Source organism: Theropithecus gelada, chromosome 1, assembly GCF_003255815.1.
Source record: "Theropithecus gelada isolate Dixy chromosome 1, Tgel_1.0, whole genome shotgun sequence".
NCBI lineage: Eukaryota > Metazoa > Chordata > Mammalia > Primates > Cercopithecidae > Theropithecus > Theropithecus gelada.
Genome location: NC_037668.1, coordinates 5,877,877 through 5,904,268, shown reverse-complemented (window position 1 = coordinate 5,904,268; position 26,392 = coordinate 5,877,877). Strand labels below are relative to the sequence as shown.

The 26,392-nt window shown below is 38.0% G+C and overlaps 1 protein-coding gene across 2 annotated transcripts in view; it reads right to left on the bottom strand.

Moving 5' to 3' along the window:
- MAGI3 (membrane associated guanylate kinase, WW and PDZ domain containing 3) overlaps positions 1-26,392 on the bottom strand; it is a 293,074-nt gene that overhangs the window by 6,014 nt on the left and 260,668 nt on the right. For both annotated transcript variants that reach the window (XM_025364094.1, XM_025364092.1), the window contains exons 15-19: positions 25,829-26,017; positions 20,312-20,497; positions 8,100-8,202; positions 7,176-7,302; positions 6,460-6,603 (exon numbers count right to left, since the gene is read on the bottom strand). In XM_025364094.1, coding sequence (XP_025219879.1) covers positions 6,460-6,603; positions 7,176-7,302; positions 8,100-8,202; positions 20,312-20,497; positions 25,829-26,017 — 749 coding nt within the window. The remainder of the gene's footprint in view (positions 1-6,459; positions 6,604-7,175; positions 7,303-8,099; positions 8,203-20,311; positions 20,498-25,828; positions 26,018-26,392) is intronic.

Sequence of the window (26,392 nt, the reverse complement as noted above, 5' to 3'; positions counted from 1 at the left end):
CAAAATTGGCCAGGCGTGGTGGCGCGTGCCTGTAATCCCAGCTACTCCGGAGGCTGAGGCAAGAGAATCACTTGAACCCGGGAGGTGGAGGTTGTGGTGACCCGAGATCACGCCATTGCACTCCAGTCTGGGCAATGAGCGAAACTCTGTCTCAAAAAAATAAAAATAAAAAAATAAAATCATTTCTTAGGAAAATAAACATAAAACTAGGGATCAGAATAAGATCTACCTTAGTACCATTGTGATTTACTAGAAATGTCTGAGTTACTTTAAAAGAAAAAGGGAAAATATGTAAAAGTCAAGTATAACTTTGGAACAGACCTAATTAAAGATAGTGATGGTACTGATTTTAAATCTATTTCAAGCAAACACATGTTGATGAATGCCAGATTGGATAAAGAAAATGTGGTACATATACACCATAGAATACTATGCAGCCAAAAAAAGAGCGAAATCATGTCCCCTTGCAGCAACAAGGATGGAGCTGGAGGCCATTATCCTAAGCAAACTAATGCAGAAACAGAAAACCAAACACATCATGTTCTCACTTGTAAGTGGGAGCTAAACACTGAGTACACACGGACACAAAGATGAGAATAACAGACACGGGAATACAAGATGGGGGAGGGAAGGAGAGGGTCAAGGGCTAAAAAACTGCCTATTGGGTACTATGCCCACTACCTGGGAGATGGGAACTCATTCATATTCTAAGCCTCAGAATCATGCAATATACCTGTGTAAAAACCTGTACATGTACCCCCCTGAATTTATTTAAAAAGTTGAAAACTATTTCAAGGTGACATGTAAATGAAGGATACTGGCTTCAAAACAGAAAAATTAAACAATGGCATATTACTGAAATTCCTAAAAGCAAATACTCAAATGTTTGTAAGAGCTTACTAAAGCAATCCAGAAGTTCCTTTGAGTTGAAGCTAGCTAGCTGCAAGGTGACTAAAGAATAAAAAAAAAAAATAAGCCAATCCAGAAGTAACAAAACAGAAGGACTCAATATTTAACAAAGGTCAGTGGGTCAACGCTTTCTACAGACACAGCACGGCACAGGCGGTCAGGAGGCCGTGGTTCCCATCTTGTGCTCCACCTCTTTCTAGTGTTGTGGTCTCATTTTCCTCATCTGTTAAATGAGGATAATATTAGTACCTACTTCGTGGGTTTCTGGGAGGACTTAAGATAAAACATGATTATATACCAAGTACAAATATTAGTTTTCAAGCTATTTTCAAGTGTATCATTATGAAGATTTAACTGTAGACTGTACTCCATTCTATACAATGCAAAAAAAAATTCAAGTCAACTACGAAATAGACTAAGGGTCTTATTGCATACTTATTTTAAACAAGGGAGGCTTACTCTTGAAGAAATGGAGGATATCAGAAACAAGATTGATGGATTTAATATGTAAGATGAAAACACCTTAATAAAACCAAAGTAAGACAATAGGATGGAGAGTAATTTGAAACCCCTTACTATCCAGAATATATAAGTGAAACAAAAGCCAGTACTTAGATTTCCCTTGATAAGTGATGGAAGAAGAATTACTTTCATGAGGCAATGTAGGTAATAAATTAGCACTAGATATATAATCCTGCTGATAACTAAAGAAAATTAAAGTGGATAGTATTTGGACACTGCTTTGGGTATATCTTGTAAAACGTGTTTGAGGTTATAATTTATTTCAGTCACATTCTTTAGCTTAAGCTCTCCAAACCTGTAACACTCTTTATTCTTTTACTGCAATAAACTGCAAAAAAAACAAAAAACAAAACAAAACAAAACTTGTAATTGAACAGACTTGCCACCAGGTGTCATTTCTGTTTAACTTTAAAACTGAATGAGGGGAAGGAGGGGGAGCCATTGCTTTGAGATTTATGGTAGGCCCCTCAGAGCAGGAGAAATTCTGCAGAGACCTACATACACAAAACTACAGATGCAAAAGACTCTCCTGAGAGGGAAATTCAGAGAAGTAAATTCACCCAGTAAACATCCTTTTAACATTTTGAGTCACTTTAAAAATGTGATAAAAAATAATTTGGAGAAAACATCTTTTGATAAATAGAACAAACATTTAAGTTCGGTTTTGTATTATTGAAAAATAATTATGGGGACAGAGGAGAGAGAGGAAAGAAAAGAGAGAGAAAAAAATAGAACCAAAAGAAAAGAAGTAGGAAGAATAGACAAAAAGAATGTTCCCTTTTTTAAACAAATCACTATCTTTTTAGGCAGTCTTGTCGTTTTAAAAACAACATCCACTACAAATGTATTAAAATGACAAAATATTTCTACCACATGGCTTATATTATCTCACAACCTGTTAAGAAGCTATCTGCCTCTCAATGAAATCCAATCCAAACTGGACACAAGCCAAGACCTGACATAGCAGAAAGGACACGGACTGAGCTTCGAGGATGACGGACCAGGATCACACCTGGGTCACACTGTGGCCTTCACAGGCTGAGTGATCTCTGCAAGTGACTAGGTCTCCTTGAGCCTCAGTTTTAAATCTGTAAGTGGGGATAATGTCACCTATTTCAGAGTTTCTGAGAGACTATAAAACTAATGTAAGTAAAAACACACGTGTAGGAAAACACATATTGCCTCAAAGACAGCAAACTCTTAATATTTTCTAAATCTGATTCTGTTCTATGTTAAATATTTAAGTTTGACACTTTGCTAATATGAACCTTTTCCATTCAGCTATTTCTCAGTTCCTTATCCCAGAACACTTTTTTCTCCCTCCTCTCTAAATTTTAACCAGACTGAAAGGAAAAACCTCTCAACGATTCTCAATACCCTTCCATCTATGTTACAAGTTAACATTTTCTTGTTTTCTTAATGACACTAAGATTGTTGCTAATTACTTCATATATCCCCACTCCTGTTCACCCAGTAATACGTGCTGGGAACTGATCTTAAAAAACAAACAAACAAACAAAAAAAACACAGTAATTCTCTCAGTATCTAGAATGATCCATCCATTTTACTCTTTCAACAAATACCTATGGAGCATCTGGTGTGAATATTCAAGGCACTGTATCAGGTGCTGGAAATACAGAGTAAGAGGTATAGGATACAAAGCACAGTGGTCACCCTAATAAAGGGAGAAGAGGAGAGGCAAGCGGGGGAGGCAGAGGGGGCACTCAGGTAGCTCCGTGGTGCGAGTGTCAGCTGGAGATAAACTCTTATCATTTGGACAGTGGCCACCAGAGAAAGTTGTCATCAATAACATATTATTGAGCACTAGTTATATGCAAAGCCCTCATGAGCTTTATCAAGTCAAGATTTTGATAACTTAACAGCCCAAAAAGTGACTTCTCTGAAAAGCTGACATTTTCTTACAGGTTAGAGCACACTAGGGTCTAACAGTTAATTGCTTATTTGCGTTTGTTTTTCAGAGTTTATTCTTGAAATAAAAGCTGATTTCATCATTAGATTCTAAAGTTTCTGCTCATTCATAAAGCATGTCATGTTGTCATTTTTTAACTGAGGATGTTTTGCTGTATTGCCCAGACTGGTATTGAACTCCTGGGCTCAAGTGACACTCCCACCTCAGCCTCCCAAGTAGCTGGGATTACAAGCACCACTTGTAATCCCAGCTACCACTCTTAGCCACCACTCTTGGCTAAGAATGACATGTTTAGAACTAGACTTTATCTGCTTTAAGGCCTGTTTGCCTTTTGTTTACTGACATTAGTGGATCTGAGGGTTATATTTGGAACCAACATTTAAAACAATGTTATCCTAATTTATCATGTAATTAGGATTTTGGTGACAATATATACAATGGAAGTGTTAAAAACACAGATGTAAAGTAACTGAAGAGGTTGTGTGTTTGTGAGAGAGAGAGAGAAAAGAGAGAGAGAGAAGATAGGAGGGGAGGGGAGGGGAAAGGACCAAGAAAACCAGGAATAAATATGCCATGCTCTGTAAACAGTGTCTCAGGATGTTCTTATTAAGACTTTAAGAAGTTTACTTGGACCATGTATTTTACATATAGTTCTGCATTTTGCAGATGAGGAAACTCAGGTTAGGAGAAGATTCTTGTCCTGTCTGATTTCCAAACCCATGTTCGTGTCACCATATGAAACTGTCTCTACGAGAAAGTAGATCCAGTTCTTGAGTTCTTGACAAGCTGTACTAACAGCATTTGGCCATCAGTCCCTCCTTGTCATAAACACTGCAGCTTTGGCTCTGTGGCTCTGCATGCTCTGCCTTCCCATTTCCTTTATCTTATCTAACTACACGCCTTGCTCAGAGCTCTGCCCTTGGCTCACTACTCTCTAAATATTCTTCTTTAGTGATCTTATCTACCACAAAGGTTTCCATCATCACTTCTCAGTAATGTCACAATCTGGGCTTCCACCACTAGTAGTAATTGCCTGCTGAACATTTACACCTGCTCTACTAGCTGTTCCCTTCACCGCAACATGACTCAAACTGACTACACCATCAGTCTTTGCCATATCCTTTCTCCCCTTGGCCTCCCTAATGGTTTTCGTAGTACAGATGGGGCGAGGCTTCTGCGTCATCCTTTACTCTTCCTTTTCCTTCATCCCTCATTTAAAGGATCTTGTTGGTCATCTAGTCTGGTCTTTTCTTCACTGACAGTTGAACTCATAGGCATCTCTTATCTTCCATCCAAAGCGTTACCAAGTTATACTCCCACCACTACCACTGTATGCATAAATTACAGCTACCTGGATTCCTTCATCCATCCTGCACACCACTAACAGATTTTTATCAGCAGATTGCTCCGAGGGGAAATTCCTGGCTAAAAAGCCTGCCGTGGCTTCCCACTGTCTAGGACTTTTATGCCTGTGACCCATATGCTTTTATATTCTCATCTCCTCTGTTCCTCTACGTATTTTCTAAATAAAATCTAAGTAAACTCAACCATTTGAAGTTCCCTGTACATGACTTATACTTCCTTAGTTTTACCCCATTGCTCATTTATTCAGCCTGGAATGTTTTCTCTCCTCAATTTCTCCCTATTGAAATCCTGTGCACCTGTCAGTCAATGCCACCTATTCTGTGAAATCTTCTCTATTCACCCCTTTGAACTTGTGCATGTGTCTGGTCATTCTGAGGGAGGATAGTATCTTATTTGTTTTGGGTCACTGTCTCTCCCAGCTAATTCAGTAGCGTGCACAAGGCTTTGGGTAATGCAAACACTCAGTATGTGTTTCTGAAATGAGTAATGGGAGTGAAATGAAAAATGCAAAACTGCAAAATCACCCAGAAGCACCTTTTCTAATCATCACTAGAATATACCAGCTAATAATTACCAGGGTCATTTGCCTTTCTCACTGAATTACTTAAAGTTAAAAAAAAAAAAAGTTCCTTTTCCCTGATGCTTACTGGTGGCAGAGAAAGGAAATCCAAACTTTTTTTGAGTTAGTAGGGGGAAGGGTATCTAGAATTAAAAATTTTTAGTGTATCACCTAACTGAATACCAGTGAATTAACTATTTTTTTTTTTAAATCAAGGACAGCAAATGTCTTTTTTTTTTTTTTTTTTTTTTTAAGATGGAGTTTTGCTCTTGCTGCCCAGGCTGGAGTGCAATGGCATGATCTTGGCTCACTGCAACCTCCGCCTCCTGGGTTCAAGCGATTCTCCTGCCTCAGCCTCCCGAGTAGCTGGGATTACAGGCATGTGCCATCACAGCTGGCTAATTTTTGTATCTTTAGTAGAGACAGGGTTTCTCCACGTTGGTCAGGCTGGTCTCGAACTCCCAACCTCAGGTGATTTGCCCACCTCGGCCTCCCAACGTGCTGGGATTACAGGCGTGAGCCACCACGCCTGGCAGCAAATGTCTTCTACATAAGATTCTTCTTTAATTAACAACCAGGGAAGAGGGAAAAACTATCTTATGCAGATCTAGAAACAACTTGGTCTGCAATGCCCTATATGAAGTCACAGTGTTTCAGAGTGAGAACATCTGTGATGGAATACTACTGATGTGAATTCTAGTCCTTCAAACAGTAAGAAGTATTGAGAGCCACGCTTTTCAGCCTCTAGTTACCTCTCCAGGTAGCTAAGAGGGGGGTAAAAATCCTGGACCTATTGTTTCCTGGAAGAAGTTAAAGATTCTATTTGATCCTTGCTTTCTCAAGACTCTTATTAAGATGAAAAGTGTATTTATTAATTCATTTACCCTCAGATGTTGACTATGTGAATAAGAAATGAATTTTCTTATTGACCAAGGTCAAGAAGGCAAAGTAGCATAACTGTAATACAGTTTAGCACACTGAAGAGAAGAAATGAAATCATCAGGGCATTAGAAAAGCAAAATGACAAGCACTTGCCTTTTTGAGGTATCAGTGACGACAAATCCTGCTTTTTAGATGTAGGAGGTTCCTGCATCCCTTTAAATCAATTATTAATATCTTTTGAAGTTTCTAGTCTAGAGCCTGAACCTAAGGTTACAGACAGAAACCAACTCACATGAATTCTGCCATCTTTGATGGCAGGACCATCTTCAGCAAGACGAAGGATGAACAGCCCCATGTTGTACTCCTTCCCCCCTCGGAGGCTGAATCCAAAGCCCCGGGGGCCTCTCTCCAGCTCTACTGGGTAACAACCAAGGCTCTAGAGAGAAAGAAGTATAAGAAAAGCAAGTTCTCATGGACTGTTTATTTACATTTTGAAGAAAGATTACTTCTATAGCTAGGGGAAATGATTTATACTCTCAATGTGCATTTCTATATTGTAAAGAAGGAATGTAGGTTTTCGTTAAAGGGCTCCTTAATTTTTATAAATGTGGCCTAAACTAATCTGAAGGTTACGTGTCCTTTCTAGTTGGTCAATGTGCAATGGAACAGAGAACAGAATTTTGGAAAGTGCTTCCTTTAAGTAGCATTTGACTAATTTTCCTGAAAAACAAACAACAAACAAAAAACCCTAATTTGATTATATAAAATACTATTTACTGCTAAGTACTTAACCAAGGGTTCAAAATTCTCTTGCTATAGGGGAAACTTTTCTTTCACACCTGACAGTCTCCTGTGGATGCCAGCAGAATGCCAAACACATGGCAGGTCTTTGAGAATTATTAGTTTTGCAAACAAATTTATCTGAACTGATTTGTAATAAAAATTCACCAATGCCAGTGGAATGGCAACTCAAAATATCACTCCCCGTCTTGGGGAGTGTTTGTTTACCTGATTGTGCCGACTGCCTACAACTGAAATTACTGCGGTGTCAGGCTGTGCAAGATGCTTGTGGTCTGACCAAGAATGTCTGTAAGAAGTGGAGACATCTTTTCCAATTTCACCTTCTAGGCCACTTCTACAAGAGAGAGAAATCAAGTCACTCTCTGATCTGAGAAAATGAAAAGCAGTCTAAAGGCAGATTAATTTCTTTTCTTTTAAAAGCTCAACCTTGCCATTTTTCCCTCTGACAAACCACGGTGAAGACAGACTATATCTAAAATCAGAGGGGCGCTAGGAGAAACCTGGCCATTAATTCCAACATATCTTGAAATCTGTCAATATCCCCAATTTTTTTAAGGACATCTCAGAGCAGTTTATATCAAAGGAAACTGCAACCAAATAACTACACCAGAGGGCAGTTAAGCTGACCCTGTCTCAGTGAAAAATGGCTCTCCTGCAGCACCAACGCCCGTGAAGATGCTGGATTTCTGGAAATCTAGTTTTTGTTTCAAGGCTAATATTTTCAATGAAAGAGGACAGAAATACACACAGAAACCTGCTCTGCTCAGGTGGCCTGATACGACAGCAATCCATATGGGTCTGCAGTTTCCCTATGAAAACTAGGAGGACCAAGAGTAGCAGAGCCAGATGCTACTGTCATTTCTTTCTAATCCTCACATGTCAGGCAAGATTGGATAATTATGCTGTGCCTGGGATGGAGGCTGGAAGAGGGACGAAGGTACTGAATGGGTGGGTGGAAGCAATGGGGACGGTATTTGAGGAACAGGCAAGAGTTGTCATTTTGACCTCAACAGCTAGCATCTGCATTACTGTATGGGGGTGGATGATGGGGAGTGGGGTTATGAATAGCAGAGCAATAAGGAGAGAATAAGGAAAACAAAACAAAAACAAAAAACCTGAGAATAGCCCCACCTGTCCCCAGGTATGTGGTTGGCCTGTGACTGTCCCATGGGCCTGTGCTGCAGGGCTGGGCTTTGCCTGGCTGAGTTTGTTCCTGATGGTGGACCGTGATGCTCTGTTCAAATGAGAAAACAAAAGAAATAAGAATTTGTACATAAAAATGTGAAGACCAAGTGGATCTGTGAAAGTGAGACAATAACAGATGGTTACTGCTATACTGACTTTAGTGGCTTTAGCATGAGCAGCACTATTATCAGCTGTCTGGAACTGGCACATTAACATCTTTTTTCCCTGTGGCTTTTGATTAAAGTTTATGTGTCAGGAGAACAGGAATCATATCATGTCCCCATTTTCACCTTTGTTTTAGTCATCCATATAACATAAAATTCAGAAATGAATATAATATTTATCCAGAAGACAGAGCTCCAGGAACTATACTGTTGCCTATTCTATGAGTTTCCAGAGCACACACCTGATAATTGGTAACCCATTCTAGATAACAAAGTCGGGTCTCAGGAATGCTGGAACACGGAGGCCAGTCTGCAAACCAAACTCACACCTTTGAACCTGCATCCTCAATATAGGAGCAGTTATTTTGCCTGACACCGAGAACCAAAGACAAACTTATAGAATCCTGAGTGCTAACAAATGTTTATAAATACTCTACTGCTTCTATTTTCTCAGAACACCAATATAGGTGAAAAACATTACATTTGTTTCTGTATCATTCCTAACAGCTCTGGATTCCCTGCTGTTCCTTGAAGGTAGCTTTCACAGCTAAGCATAGTGACTGCCTGCACCTAGAACTAGATGGCAAGGAGGGGACAATTAAACGAGATGCCTAAGGCTGGCAGACTCATATTTTTGAAGTTGAAACTTTTGCACATTTTATTATGTTTAAATATAAAAGCATAGGATATTTAAAGTATCGGAGAGAGCAAACACAGCTTAATGATTAAGAGCATGAACTTCTGAGCAAGATGGACAGAGTTTAAGCCTGACCGCATCATTTACTAGCTGTGTGTTCTTGAGCAAATCTGTTATGTTCTCTGTGCTTTGAATCATCTTGTCTATGAAAGGGGAAATGCAGTTATCTCATTGGGTTATAGTATCAAAGGAGCTTATAAATGCACATGCTTAGAATAGTGCCTGGCATATAACAGTCACAATATAACAGTTTCTGTTATAACTATCATCATTTTCATCATCATCAAAATAATATCTCTCACTTGGTATTGCATTTCTCCTTAAGCATATATTCTGAAATCTTTACCTTGCTTTACAGAAATGTTAAATGTAGAGGATATTTTAAGTTAGAAAACCATGTGGAAGCTGATATAACCTGAATCTTAGAATACAATAGAGAAAATCTCACATTAAAGATAAAAGATACGAATATTAAGAAGCAGTTTCCATTGAGAAAGCTGAAACTTCAGGCTTCACTACAATACATGCATCACTATTTTATGGCTTGCATTAAGTTGCTACTTTCCAAAGTTCTGTGAGACTAAAAACACAGATAAATTGCTTATTTTTATTGAAAAACTTCTTGTAGCTAGAGAGTACTCTAAAAACACAGGCCAGAGAGTAGAAAGTGGCAGGAGGAAGAAATGGTATATGGCCAAGCCAGGTGGCCCCTGAGGATTTCTACGCCCTCTGGCTGCTAGGCTTAGGTGCGAACATGGATTTAACAACGTGTACCAGACCTGGAGATGCAGAACCAACCTCTGGACCAGAACTTATCCAGAGGGTTGTGTTTCCTCTTTAAAGTCAAGTATTCCAGGAAGGGAGGGTGGGGGTGGGGTGGGCTATGAACTTTTTTTTTTTGGAGACCTGGACATTGGTTGCTCTTTTATATTGCTATCATGAATTTTATTTTTCCTGAGTAACTTTAACAAGTTGCTTATACTGACCTCCTAACTGCTCTCTTTCCCACTGAAGACTCCAGTTTTAACACACGAGTTGAAATATGCCACTGTCTTGTGTAAAAAAACTATGGCAGGCTGGGTGTGGTGGCTCACACCTGTAATCCCAGCACTTCGGGAGGCCAAGGCAGGCGGATCACCTGAGGTCAGGAGTTTGAGACCAGCCTGGCCAACATGGTGAAACTCTGTCTCTACTAAAAATACAAAAATTAGCTGGATGTGGTGGCATGCGCCTGTAGTCCCAGCTACTTGGGAGGCTGAGGCAGGAGAATCGTTTGAACCCAGGAGGTGGAGGTTGCAGTGAGCCGAGATCATGCCACTGCATTCCAGCCTAGGTGACACAGCAAGATTCTATCTCAAACAAAAACAAAAACAACCTATGGTGACGTTTTCTTGCTCATAAGATACTATCCAACCTTGTTACCTAGGCACTCCTGCCTTTCCATTTCACCTCGTGTTGAAAATTTCACCTCCTCTGTGAAATCCTACCTGGCTCCTTAAGCACACTGTGATCACAATGTTCTCACAGCATTTCCCACATTGTGTCAGAGCTGACAGAACACCTGTCTCTCCTACCATACTCTGAACTCCTTGATTGCAAGAATCACACCTCAGTTATCTCAGTATTCCTGTACTCACTAGAAATTTCCAGAAGTTCTTCCACATTTGCTTCCTGGGTATGTCAATTTCAAGGTACCTGTCTCTAAACTTTACTGCCCAGTATAGAGTTGGATTCTTTTCGGTCACTGTAAATTCATGGTTAACATTAAGGGAATGGAAAATGATGGGGAAAATTCCATCTGCCAACAAGATGACTGGGAGATACCTGTACCTTTGCATGTGGCCAAGAGAGATAATTTATCAGCATTACTAGCTTGGCTATTGTAATGAGTGCATAACATCAGAGCAGGACACCACAAGTAATCTGATCAATTTCAAGTTTTCCTCTACCTTCCACTCTAGATGACACATTTCAGTTTTAGGCAAAATGTACCACAAATTGGTGCTTACTTTTAAAGTTACATGTTTTTTGTTGTCTTCATCAAATTTAAGTAAAACTTCCTATCACTGGGATTCTTTTCATTTTTAGTCCTTCAACCCGTGCTACATGCTACGTGGCTTCTCCATTTTTTTTCTGTTATAAGCTATTTTACTTCACAAAGTCAAATATTTATTCCATAATGTCAAACAGGCCTATCTTCTCTCTGAATTTTATTTGAAAATTCTTAAAAAAGTAAAGCAATGGGTTAAGTATATCTCTCCCTTGATGAGAATTAAATTTTTGCTGGGCTTTCTGTCTGTAAGTATAGGTATGCCTTATTTTAGTGTACTTCACTGTACTGCATTTTTATAAATTGAAGGTTTGTGGCAACCCTGTATTGGGCGAGTCTATTGGAGCCATTTTTTCCAACAGCATGTGCTCACTTTCATGTCTCTGTGCCACATTTCGGTAATTCTTCCAATATTTCCAACTTTTTCATTATTATTATATCTGTTATGGTGATCTGTGGTCAGTGATCTTTGATATTTATATTCTTGTACCCACTGGAAATTCCTTTGCTTAATGGGTATGTCAATTTCAAGTTACTTGTCTCTAATTGTTTTTGGGTGCCATGAACCACACCCATATAAAATGGCAAACATAATCGATATATATGTGTGTGCTGACTGCTCCATCAACGAGCCTTTCCCCATCTTTCTCCCTCTCCTCAGGCCTCTCTATTCCCTGAGACACACAATATTGAAATCATGCCAATTAATAACCCTACAATGACCTCTATGTATTCAAGTGAAAGAAAGAGTTGCACATCTCTCATTTTACATCAAAAGCTAGACATGATTAAGCTTAGTGAGGAAGGCATGTTGAGACCCGAGACAGACTGAAAGCTAGGCCTCTTGTACCAGTTAGCCAAGTTGTGAATGCAAAAGAAAAGTTATTGAAGGAAACTGTAAATATTACGCCAGTGAACAAATGAATGATAAGAAAATGAAACAGCCTTATTGCTGGATATGGAGAAAGTTTTAGTGGTCTGGATAGAAGATCAAACCAGTCACAATATTTCCATAAGTAAAAACCTAATCCAGAGCAAGGCCCTAACTCTCTTCCATTCTGAGAGCTGCGGAAGCTGCAGAAGAAAAGTGTGAAGCTAGAAGAGGCTGGTTCATTAGGTTTAAGGAAAGAAGTCATCTCCATAACAAAAGTGTAAGGTGAAGCAGCAAGTGCTGATACAGAAGCTGCAGCAACTTTTCCAGAAGATTCAGCTAATATCTTTGGTGAAGGTGGCTACAGTAAACAACAGATTTTCAAGGTAGACAAAACAGCCTCTTATTAGAAAAAGATGCCATCTAGGACTTTCACAGCTGGAAAGGAGAAGTCAATGCCCAGCTTCAAAGCTTCAAAGGACGGGCTGACTCTCGTTAGGGGCTAATGCAGCTGGTGAATTCATGTGCTCATTTACACTCCAAAAATCTTAGGGCCCTTAAGAATTTTGCTAAATCTACTCTGCCTATGCTCTAAAAATGGAACAATAAAGCCTGGATGATAGCACATCTGTTTACAACACGATTTACTGAATAATTTAATCCCACTGTTGAGACCTACTGCTCAGAAAAAAAGATTCCTTTCAAAATATTACTGCTTACTGACAATGCACCTAGTCACTCAAGAGATCTGATGGAGAAATACAAGGAGATAAATGTTGTTTTCATGCCTTCCAATACAACATTCATTCTGTGGCCCATCGATCGAGGAGTAATTTTGACTTTCAAGTCTTAGTATTTAAGAAATACATTTGGTAAGTCTATAGCTGCCACAGATCATGATTTTTCTATGGGTCTCGGCAAAGCAACTTGAAAACCCGGAAAGGATTCACCGTTCTAGATGATATTAAGAACATCCGTGATTCATGGGGTAGAGGTCAAAAATATCAACATTAACAGGAATTTGGAATAACTTGATTCTAGTTCCCATGGATGACTTTGACAGGTTCAAGACTTCAGTGGAGGAAGTAACTGCAGATGTGGTAGAAATAGCAAGAGAACAGAATTAGAAGTAGAGCCTGAAGATGGGACTGAATTGCTGTAATCTCATGACAAAACTTGAACAGGTGAGGATTTTATTCCTACCGATAAGCAAAGAAATAGTTTCTTGAGATGAAATCTACTGAAGATGCTGTGAACATTATTGAAATGACCACAAAGGATTTAGAATAGTACATAACCTTAGTTGATAAAGTAGTAGCAAAGTTTGAGAGGATGAAGTCCAATTCTGAAAGAAGTTTTACTGTGGGTAAAATGCTATCAAACAGCATCACATGCTACAGAGAGATCTTTAGTGAAAGAAAGAGTCACTCAATGTAGCAGACTTTATCGTTGTCTTATTTTAAGAAATTGCTACAGCCACCTCAACCTTCAGCAACCACCACCCAAATCAGTCAGCAACCATCAACATCGAGGCAAGACCCTCCACCAGCATAAAGATTAAGACTTACTAAAGGCCCAGATGATCATTAGCATTTCTTAGCAATAAAGTATATTTTCATTAAGGTATGTATGTTGTTTTTTAAGATATACTGCTATTGCACACTTAAGAGACTATAGAATAGTGTAAATATAACTTCTATATGCACTAGAAAACCAAAAAGTTCATGTGATTCACTTTATTGCAATGTTCACTACCTAATGGCAGTGGCCTATAACTGAACCTGCAGTATCTCCAAGGTATGCCTATAATAATACACTTAAGAGAAAGTGTATATTCAAAAGATAAAAACAAAATCCACAATTAGATTACAGCAATAAACATTATAATCTATTGAGAATCACCTTACCAAGAGTAAATAAGAACCCTATGAGACAACATTCTAAAACTCTTATTAAAGGACATAAAAGATAATCTGAGTAATTGGAAAGACAGTCCATGATCTTTGGTGGGATGACTTAATATGTACAGATATTCTCCCCCCACCAAAAAAATATATATACATACACACATGTATATTTATATACACATAGACACAATATATCCCCAAAAAACTGCACTTAGACTTTTTTGGAGGAGCTTAATAATTTGCTCTAAAATTTTATATAGAAAAGTTCCATGAATATATAGTCAATTTCGAGAAACAGAGAGACAGGTTTGCCCTAATAGGCAGATATATTAGGATATATCACAGATAAAAAAAAAAATAAAAAATACACACACATATATCATCAGCCCAAGAACAAATAAACTAATAGAACAGAATAGAGAATTTGGAGACTCATGTTTAAAGGGGAAGTTGATATATAGGAGAGATGACATCACAAATAAATAAGGCAAAGAAGTGCTGTCTAATAGCTGGTGTTGGGAAAACTGGCTCATGTTAAGAATAAAAATAAAACTACATCCCTCCTAAAACTACATACAAAGGTAGGCTCCAGATGGATTAAAGACCTAGGTACAAAAATCAAAATTACAAATCTGGTATTAGATCGTATAAAAGAAAGATCTCTGTGATGTGGGGAAAAATGACTTATCTTAAATAAAACCTCAATAGTTTAAGCTGTAGGTAAAAAGTGACAAATTTGATTACATCTAAATTAAGAATTTCTATATAATAAAGGGTACCATGGTCAAAGAACATACAGATAGCAGAAAAAGATATTTATAGTCTCTAAAACAAAGCTGTACTACTGAAGTCCATATAATTCATGAGCAACCACTAAATATCAACAAGACAGAAATCCCACAAGAAAAAAACTCAAGCATATGAAGAGATGCTGAAATTCATGGGCAATCAGAGAAATACAAATTAAATAATGAGACAATACCTTCATGCTTTAGGCTAGCAAATTCAAAAGCTGATAGTAACAAGTACTGGTGGGGAAGTAAAGGCATAAAAATCCTCAATGTTTTGCTGATGGGAATAGATGGATGCAACAATCTGACAGTAACAAATCAAGCGCATGTATACCCTCTGATCAAGTAATTTCACTCCCAGAAATTCTCACACTGTTTTTTATTTTTTAAGAGATAAGGTCTTGCTATGTTATCTAGGCTGGCCTAAACTTCTGGGCTCAAGTGATCCTCCTGTGTAGCTGGGACTACAAGCATGTGCCACCAATGCCTGGCTTCTCACACTGTTTTGTAACATAGATATGTGAAGATGTGTATTATAGAATTGTTTGTAAGACTGTAGTGTTGTAGGCAATGTGACTGTCTATAGGGAAGTGGACAGGTTATTTGTTGTAAATATTCATGGAAAACTATCAAGCAGTTAAAAGCAATCAATTATGTTCATCCAGCAATGCAGATAAATCTTAAAAGCATATGATGCTATGATACCAAAGCACAAGCACCGCCCCTGCAAATAGATGAATTAGACTTCTTCAGCATTAAAACTTTTGTCCATCAAAGGATAGTATCAAGAAAGTAAAAACACGAACGGAGACTGGGAGAAAAATACTTGCAAACCATGTATCTGATAAAGGTCTAGTATTCAGAAACCAATTCAACAATAAAAAAGACAAATAACTGGGTTATAAATGGCAAAGGATTTAAATAGACATTTATGTAAAGAAGATTTACAAATAGTCAATAAGCACATGAAAAGATGTTCAACATCATTACTCATCAGCAAAATGCCAGTCAAAACCACAATGAAATACCATTTCACACCCACTAGGATGGCTAGAAAACAAACCCCCGAAACAGAAAATAAGTGTTGGCAAGGTTATGGGGAAATGGAAGCCTCATATATTGCTGGTGGGAATATAAAAGGGTGCAGCTGTTGTGGAAAACCGTTTTGAAGTTCTTCAAAAAGCTAAACATAGTTACCATGTGACCCAACAATTCCACTCCTAGGTATACAACCAAGAAAAATGAAATCATACATCAACACAAAAACCTATAAAACAACGTTTGTAGTGGCATTATTCACAGTAGTAGAAACAACTCAAATGTCTATCAAATGATTAATAGGTAAGCAAAATATATGTATGCATAATGAAATACTATTCATTAGTCATAAAAAGGAATGAAGTACTGATACATGCTATAACTAGGATGCACCTTGAAAACATTTTGCCAAGTGAAAGAAGCCAGACACAAAAGGCCACATACTGTACGATTCTATTTATATGAAATACCCAGCAAATCCACAGAGACAGAAAGTGGATTAGTGGTTGCCTAGGGATGGGGGTTTCAAGATAATGGGAAGTGATTTCTAATGGGTATGAAGTTTCTTTTGGGGGCAATAAAATGTGGAACTAGTGGTAATGATTGCAAAATCCTGTGAATATACTAAAAACCACTGAATTGCATATATATATATATATATATATATATATATATTTTTTTTTTTTTTTTTGAGATGGAGTTTCGCTCTTGTTGCCCAGGCTGGAGTGCAATGGCTCGATCTCAGCTCACTGCAACCTCTGCCTCCTGGGTTCAAGCGATTCTCCTGCCTCAGCCACCTGAGTAGCTGGGATTACAGGCACATGTCATCATGCCCAGCTAATTTTGTATTTTTAGTAGAGGTGGGGTTTCTCCATGTTGGTCAGGTTGGTCTCGAACTCCCGACCTCAGGTGATCTGCCCGCCTTGGCCTCCCAAAGTGCTGGGATTACAGGCATGAGCCACTGTGCCAGGCTGAGCTGTATATTTTAGAATAATGACTTTTATAGTATATGAATTCTATCCCAATTAAAAAGAAAAAAAAGACACAACAACTAAATGCCACGAGGAATCCTGGATTGGATCCTGTTCAGTAAAATGGCATTAAAAGAAAACAACAACAACATGGTTCTGAGAAAAACCCAGTGTAAAATCTATAACATTTACATAACTCAAAAATAAATGCCAACACACAACAAAAATGTATTTTAAAAGACGTGCAAATAAAATGCAGTACATAAAACATACTAGAATGTTTGCCAATGGGAGCAGTGAGAGAAATGAGAATGGAAAATGGAGACAAATGGGAATAAACAGATAAATAAATTGAAAACAAAACAAAAGTATTGCAACACTACCAGAATCATTCCAATAGGAGTGCTTGGTAGCCTCTGGTAAGTCATGTTCACTCTTAAAATTAACAAGACTTGACAAAAAATTAGAAATTAATTTTGAAAAATTATATATATATATATTTTTACAGTAAGCAGGAACTATCAGACATAGTAAATTTATGTTCCATATTTTAAAACAAGATACCATGGCGGAGGAAGAGGCGGTAGTGTTGTGGGGAATGCCATATGATAGAGAACAGTCTCAAGTCCTGGCTATAGTTTGGAAGTCTTTTATGAAATATGACACTTGCCTTACAATTTCCTTGGCAACATAGGCACAAATATTAAACAGCATCTAGCAAAGGGGGATAAAAAGGATGGAGGGACCAAGAGTTGTTCTTTTTCTAGGTAACTGTCTTTTACCTGTTAACGGGGAATGGCTGACGGAGAGAAGGGGAGAAGTACCAGATGGGAAGCTCTGCTGCCCTGAGGTATTGATCTGAATGTGTGGTTTCTGAAAATAGCTTTAGAGTTATAAATATTCATTTGACTCTTTAGTGCAGTTGATAGATTTTATACTGAATTTTATGAGAAACCTGGAAGGCTTACAAACTCCATGAATGAAATCTTTATAGACAGAAGGAAGATTTTCTGGTTTTTCCTAAGAAAAATAAGAGATTCTGAATGTTTTCATAGTTTAAAAAAACCTAGAGTATAATAAAATAATGTGTGATCACTGCAATGTGATTTAACATATAAAATGTGACTGTATTTTAAGAGGCTGTGGCTGCATATGAAATATACTTTAAGTATATATCTGCTAGGGAGCTTCCCTCCACCCTGCTCTCTTTTCTCTGAACACGAACTGACGTTATACAGGAAATCTCAAGTGTCAGTCCACAAGTGTTTGGGCCAGAATGTGAAAGGGAACTTTCATTCTAAGAAAAATTATGAACAATCTTGGATAATCTCTCAGAGAAAACACCATCAACAGTAAACAGTAATTTTTGGGGAAAAGTTACTGGAGAAAGAAGTAGTTTTTTTTCTAACAATCTATCCCAAGGCTACCCAAAGTGTGGTTCACAGACGAGATACATAGATATTGAGAGTAAGCATTTAGAACATTTTTTAACCACAGGCAATTCATCTAACTGCTCTATGACTCAGTCTCCTCATCTACGAGAATTGGAAAACCATAGTGCCTGCCTAGGATTATTGTATTAGTTAATATACATAAAGCATTTAGGACAGTGTCTGTCACATAGTACACCCTTATTAAATACTATTATTATTTCCTTGGGAAGTGAGATTTAAACAGAGACCTGAATGAGGGAGCCAGTCATGTAGGTAAAATAATGATATTAGATGAGCACCCTAGGGTATTTATGTAGTTTCTGCATATTTTCACCTTTAACCCCTGATGATGATCCTGAAACAGATATTACTACTCCAATTCTACAGTTAAAAAAGTGAAGATTAGAAATATTAAGTAGCTTTTTTGTCATATAACTAGCTAATAGATATCTGTGACCTTTGTCAAAAGCCTTACTTCTTATTGGGTTTAAATCGCCTCTGCTTAGGTAATGGGATAGAGGGCCTCAGAACTAAAATCTCCTAACTTTTACTTGTTCACTCATTCGTTTACTCATCTTTCATTCAAAACATATTTGCTGGCAAGGCACAGTGGCTCACCCCTGTAATACGAGCACTGTGGGAGGCTGAGGCAGGAAGATCACTTGAGCCCAGGAGTTCGAGACCAGACTAGGCAACACAGTGCGACCCCATCTCAAAAAAAAAAAAGAAATTAAAAATGATGTAGTCCTAGCTACTCAGGATACTGAGGTAAGAGGATCACTTGAGCCCAGGAGACTGAAACTGCAGTGAGCCACGACTGTGCTACTGCACTCTAGTCTGGGCAACAGAGTGAGACCCTGTCTCAAAAAAAAAAAAAAAAAAAAAAAATGCTGAGCATCTAGTATCATAGTCAACCAATATGTTTTTTGTTTACAAAGAGCAGACCATTTAAACAGGGATATAGTTATATAAGAATGATGTCCAATGAAGTGCAGAGACAGGAGGTGCCATGGGAGTTGGGGTCAGGCGGAGGCCATGTACACAGAGGCCAGTGAGGCCCAGCTCAGAGAGGGTGTGGAGAGAATACTGAGAAGTACATTTAAAAGGCAGGCTGAGAGCAAAATCACAGAACACTTTCTGGGCAGAGAGTGGGGAAGCAGTGGAGCTTCTACAAGGGATTATTTTTAAAAAGAATCAGCAGAGTCTGAGAAGAGGGTAGGAACGGAAATGGAGAAGGGAAAGAACAAAGGCAGGGATGTCACAGCATCTTGGAATTCTGCCCAGAATTCGACAGGACCTAAGGGAGCAGTAAAGTCAATTCAGGTCCACGCAGAAATACCCCCTACAGCATCTTGAACAGATTTATGTAATACCTTAGAAATAAATGGATGAGAGTGGTGTGGTAGGAACAGAAACAAACGGTAGAACCGGGAAGTATAAAAGACTTGGAAACCAACTAGATCAGAGGGTCATGGGGGAAAATGGAACATGAATACACATTATAGTATGAAGAATTTTAACATCAAAGACTGACCCTTCATAATTCTGTTTTTGGCTTCTTGTTTTGCAAAATCAGGAAAAATGAGAGCATTACATAGTGGTTATGTTGTAATTCACAAAGAATATGAACTGGTTAAAGATGGTTCCTAATTAGAAATTCTTAATGATCAAAAGGCAGCTTTACAGCAAGGCAAGACATTAAACATGTTTGTAAGACTCCAGGGCTGCCAGTATGTATTTTATGCCCCACTTACTAGCCATTCCCACACACTCTTTTACCCTGTTTACAAAGCGGCTGCCCAGAACAAAGCCTTGTCCCCAAGGAAAGGCACACGGTGGCATCGGCCTGACATAAAAGACTTGATATCAACAGTGACTTTCTTTGAACTGTTTAAAGGATTTTCTCTCACTCAAGCCAAGACTTAAGACATTATTTTAAGAAAATAAGATCTGAAAAGTATTACCAGTCTCTTTCACTTCTGGGTGCTTGCTTCTCTAGCACAGAAATAAATGGTCCACACTCACTAGCTGGATTATTTTTCTTGAGCTGCTGATAATTTTATAATAAGTTGTCTTTTAAGTTCATTAAATGGAAAAGGCGAAGAATGAGACTCCAGCGTGCATACACAGTTCTATCCCTGCAGTGATTCTGGCAGTGCTGGAGGAGACCACTGCCTCCCACAGGTTTTGCGCCTCTCAGATCAGCTTGGGGCAGGCGGGTCTACTGGCTCCTTACCTTCTTCAGCAATGACCGTTAGTGTGACGGTGACACCAGCATCTTTGATCAGCTGAACAATGTTATCATGAGACAGTTCAACAATGGACTGCCCATTCACTGCAGAGATATGATCTCCAACTTTCAGTTTTCCACAGCGGTCAGCTGGACTTCCTTCTATGACTCGACCAATTTTATGAGGAATAACTATGGGAAAAAATACCCAAAAAACAAAAAACCAGGTTTTTCAATTATTTAAGATTTCTGCTAGTATTAGATTTATAATCATCATCATTTAAAAATTCAACATAACATCAAAGAAAAATATTTAAAAACATAACAGAAAAGTACCACACGTCATCATCCCATCCAAACGCAAGTATTTTCGTATTTCTCACTTTTGCCCACATACATACTCTTGACACAGTTGTAATCATAGTATATAAACCTCTTTGCTATCTTCTACCTACCAGAAACCTTGTTCTAATTTTTACATTATCATCCTAACTGTTCTAAGAGTTATTAATCTCGCTGATACCACCTGACTGATCAGATGTCTCATTGTTTATCGTTGATCATTTAAGCTGCATCAAGTTTTTAGCTATTTTAAAAACTGCAACGATAAGATAAGCTTTGCTTCTGTTAAAGGGGCACTTGCTCCCATAAGGAATCTTGTAAATAAATGCAGGTCAAACTCAGGTTTAGCACTCAGTAGTTATTGGTCAGAAATTCAGGTACAGTGAAATGACTGACAATTAAAATGAATCATACTTAATTCCACAGGTAAATTAATTCCTCTTATTTATGCCTTTGGTTCTTTTTAAAATTTGAAAAGCTGAGTGGAATTAGAACATTAAATGTTAAGTGTTAAGACTACTTGACTCATGGATCAAATTCTAAACCAAATACACAAAGCTGAGTCTCATACAATTGCAAAGATGCTCTGTGCAGCTCTACTGTATCTCTAGCTTATAATGCTAAGGGCCTTCCTGGACTAACTATTAAGACATTCTGCTATAATTGTAGCTTGAAATGAGTTCTCATATATTCAGGAAATCTTGTCAAAATATTTTCCACCATGCAACAGGCAGCATTTGTATTAGGAAACAAATGTTCCTTCTGTGTTCTCTGAGAATTTCCTAGCCTAGGTCAGTCAACTTTAAACTTATCAGATATGTGGGCTCCTGCTGACTACTAACTGATTTGAATAGGGATACTTCATATTTTTGAATGGCACTGTGAATGATGTTTAATTTCCATAGTAAAACCCGCTCCTTACTAGTATGTCTGAATCATATCTAGGAGTATGTAAGGGACATTTTAATAGACCTTCGTTTGGACTAGAAAAGTTATTCTTGATGATAATTTATTTCCCTACAGACAGTGCCCTGGCTCTTCTAGGAATACACAGTGGGAGATTTTATCTTAAAATAGAGTAAGTCAGTGTTGGAAGGAAGTGCCTTTTAGCTCTGAATTATGTCAAGCACTTATTATTCTATTTTCCTTACAAACAATGTAATTAGAGAAATGCCAGTGCAGAAAGGGCCATGTCGTATGCCAGGCATTATGAGTTGATTCACTAATTCTACAACAGGTGGCATACCAGAAACATATGGCAGGTCATATGGTGGCCCTGTGGTGACCTTCTAAATCAATATCTCAGTTATTCTCCTTTTTACAAAAGATTTACTTAAACATAGTGTTCTTTCTAGATCCCCTGAGAAGAAAATCATTCAGTTCCTTGGCTCACTAAAAGGAGTTTGTTCAGACTTGGGAAAGCATTAAATAGAATTAATCTCTGAAATCTTAGTGGTCCCCTTTCTCAGCCTGTGAGCAATGTGGTAAAAAGAATTGGTGCATGGTGGTATACAACTTCCTAAAGGGCTGGTTATCTGGATCAGGGAAGGTAAAAGTAGTCAGATTGTTACTGTCTTAGTATTTATAGCAGTATCACTAGAACAGTTAAAAATAGCAAACAGACCAGTAGAAAGGTAACTTCTGAACATTTTCTAAACGGACTGGGAAACTGTTCAAGGTAACCCCTTAGAGTTCACATAGCTAGGGAAAAGCCTTCAGTCCTGCCTGATTTTTGTTGATACACAAAGTCTACAGGCATTTGCCATAAAGCCAACTTATCCATCTTCATTCATCTTTGGCCTAAATCTGTCTCATAGCCTGGCTTGTCCAGATCCTGAGATCACTTTAGTGCTCTTAAAACACTTCTTTTCAGGAAAACAAAGAACAGTAACTGGAAATGTTCCCTTTTCAAAGAAATCCTTTGCAACCGGAACTGAAAACTATATGATAAGAAGGAATAACACTAAAAGCTCTGAAGTACTGGTAAAGCAAAAACTAGCCACGTCTTTTTAATCTTAAATAGAGGCCTTTTCTAAATACTCCATTCATTCAGCACTTAGACAAATTCTGAGGATGCTGGACCTGGATCCCTGATCTTTGAAAAAGTCAACAGTAGAGAAACTCAGAATTCCATAACTGGTACCACAGATGCTACTAGGAACTCTTCTTGAGACATACGTCATCAGAAAATACCTGAGACAAGGTCCATAAAGAATGATCTGGCCAGGCACAGTGGCTCACGCCTATAATCCCAGCACTCTGGGAGGCCAAGGTGGGTGGATCACCTGAGGTTGGGAGTTCGAGACCAGCCTGGCCAACATGGCAAAACCCTGTCTCTACTAAAAATACAAAAAACATTAGCCAGGTGTGTTGGCACATGCCTGTAATCCCAGCTAATCGAGAGACTAACGCATGAGAATCACTTGAACCTGGGAGGCAGAGGTTGCAGTGAACCGAGATCGCGCCACTCCACTCCAGCCTGGGAAACAGAGAAAGACTGTCTCAAAGAAAAAAGAAAAAAAAAAAAAAAGATCTATTCTGACAGACAGGTTTCCTGCCTTTCCACCTGTGCTAACTCCTTTCTGAACCAAACCTTCTCTATCATACAGTTTGCAGCAAGTATTCAGTCTCTGTGAGTGAAAGCTCCTCATTTGAGCTTTCCCCTGAGAATGTTAGAAAATAAAATTCTAACAAGAATACTCTCAGGCCTCAACATTTGATGAGATTATTAACGAGCATTTCAGTGAAATTATCAATTCTGGTTTTACACTAGGACTGAAAATCTCAAGTACTTTACATAAAATTCATCAACAACCTGAGCCTAATTTACCATTCAGCCTGATAATTAATGAGCTGCAATTACTCATTTCCTGCCACATGTGAGCTGCTGCCTCAATCTTACATTTTAATTGGGCTTTCTTTCCTATCTCATTATTAAGTATTGACGAACTTTTAAAAGTTTTTTAAAAGAAAAATTAAGAGATGGTTACAATTTTCTAAATAATAATGATGATGATAGCAACGGCAGCAGAAGCTACAACAAGCGACAGCAGCTAACATTTACTGAAGGCCTTGGCTAAGGGCTTCCCATACGCTGTCTCCTTTAATCCTCACATTCGTGAGACAGGGAGTGTCTCTATCATCCTCATTTTACGGAAGAAACTGGAGCTCTTGGAGGGAAAATAAGTTGCCCAAGATCAGACAGCTATTAAAAGATATAAGCAGGACTTGAATCCAAGTTTGTTGGATTACAAAACCCAACCCTTAATGACACTATCTTATACAGAGATGAAGTAGCTCCATAGGTAAAACCATCAAAATAGTAAAAAATGATTGAAACAAGGAAATATAAAACTACTTAAAGATTTTTAAATTTTTAAAAATTTACCAATAAAATATATACAAATAAAAATACTTAATTAAATTTTAATATTATTAAAATTTAATATAACAAATTTTAAATGTAAACAAATGTAAAAATATGCTCAAACATATTTAAGCAATGAAACTTATTTTACTGAATTTCTCTATATAGGTTAGTTTTATGGTGAACATCAGACTCTCCCCAAATTTCTGTAGTGCTAGAAAGGGAATATCTTCAATACAGAAAGTGGTTAGCATCTATCTACTAGAGTAATACTCTTTCACTGTTTTTGTTAATCTGAATGCCTGGGGTTATCATATGTTACAAGAATGACAATATCATTATCCTAAATGGTTATCTGTTTTTAGAAACACTGATTCCAATGACATAACATGAAAACCACCTAAAAGCTGCTTTCCTTTCATTTTTCTGACACAGGCCATATTATCATCCTCACAGCATCAGTGACAGTTCCAGTTCCAAGTGTTTCCATGGCAACTGCTTTGGGAAAATGGAAACTAGTATCAGTGAGCAGTGACCTAATACTATAGCAATAACTCATCCATGTCATGGACTCTTTTTCCCTTACACACTTCCATTAATTTTAGCAAGATTTTTGCAAATTGCTTTGGCTCACAACACTTTCCTAAAACTGTTTTCTTTTTTTTAAACTAAGGTTTTAGCAACCACTTGGTCTAAAAGGATCTCACTATTCAAAATATAATCAAACTGACTTGTAAAGGCAAGGGCACATTTTCATGTAGTCAGAGATTTTTATTATTTGACTTGGGGCTGGGTTCTTATATTCAACTGGATTTTATAATTATATTAAAAATTATTATTTTATAGAAACATCAAGACAAATATTTCATTTGCTGAATCGTAACAGCCCTGAATATATCAGATGTAATTCCTCCTTTGATCATGGAACTGATATAAATACATTCATCTTCTGGATTAGAATATTCTGTTAAATTCGGTTCAAGATATTTAGATTCATTTTCTAATTGTTGACAAAATTTTTACCTTTCAATGAAACATTTATAAAAAGTATGCCTCTTATTCACAAGGGTAATTTATAGCTGGACTACAGCAATTATTATTAAATAATAACATTAAATAAAGACATATTTGGGTCAAGATTTTTCTATTAATCTGCTTTGCTTGTTCTCAATTGCTTCTAGTCTTTAATTCTTTTCTATATACATGATTAATCCTAATTTTCAAAACCTATGCCCCCATTTTTTAATTTTTTATTTTTATTATACTTTAAATTCTAGGGTACATGTGCACAACATGTAGGTTTGTTACACACGTATACATGTGCCATGTTGGTGTGCTACAGCCATTAACTCGTTATTTACATTAGGTATATCTCCTAATGCTATCCCTCCCCCCTCCCCCCACCTCACGACAGGCCCCGGTGTGTCATGTTCCCCTTCCTGTGTCCAAGTGTTCTCATTGTTCAATTCCCATCTATGAGTGAGAACAAGAGCCCCCATTTTTTTAAAAGTCAGCATTATACCTTTCATTAAATCCATATCTATTACATATTATCTTCAGTATAACCTTGATGCAAATGGAGCTACTGAGACTTAGTAAATATTTTATAGAATGTGAGATAATAGATAAACCTGAAGCCTAGAAGGTTTGGTTCAGATTACCTAATTTTGAAAATAAGGAAAGTATTCACCATTCTCAAAAAGATAAGTACCTAAGGCATTTTATACGTAGCTCCTAATTATCTCATAAACTCCAGTGGGAGCCTCAGAAAACTGGACTTGCAGGCAGAGACAATAAGATACAATATCCCTTACCTCCTGGAGGTGGTTTGTTTTTGGAGGTGAGGATGACAAAGCCAAATCCTTCATTTTCTTTTCGTTGCAAGACAACATCATAGGGCTCCTGGGGTGCAGGCCTGGCTGGGACCTCTGCCCGGTTCAGGCGGGGAGATCCATTCTGTGTTGAAATGAAGGCCTGAGAGCTGTCGTCCTCAGGTTGTTTTTCTATAATAAACATGATCAGTTTTGATATTTCTGGAACATCATAATTTCTGGTGACTCAAGTGTTTTTATGCTAAGCCCCTCACAGAAAAATTCAGTTTCTAATAACATGAAGACTAGAAAAGCAGCCCCACATGTGAGCTTCGGGTGTAATCTGAGTGCAGATTTAGGCAACAGCAGTCCATCCGACTTTCCAGATACTCAGAGTGGATTACTGAAAAATACATACAATCTCAAGTTGTCGTTTTTCTTCCCCCCCACCCACCGAGATGCAGTCTTGCTCTGTCAACCAGGCTGGAGTGCAGTGGCGTGATCTCGGCTCACTGCAACCTCTGCCTCCGGGGTTCAAGCAATTCTCCTGCCTCAGCCTTCCGAGTA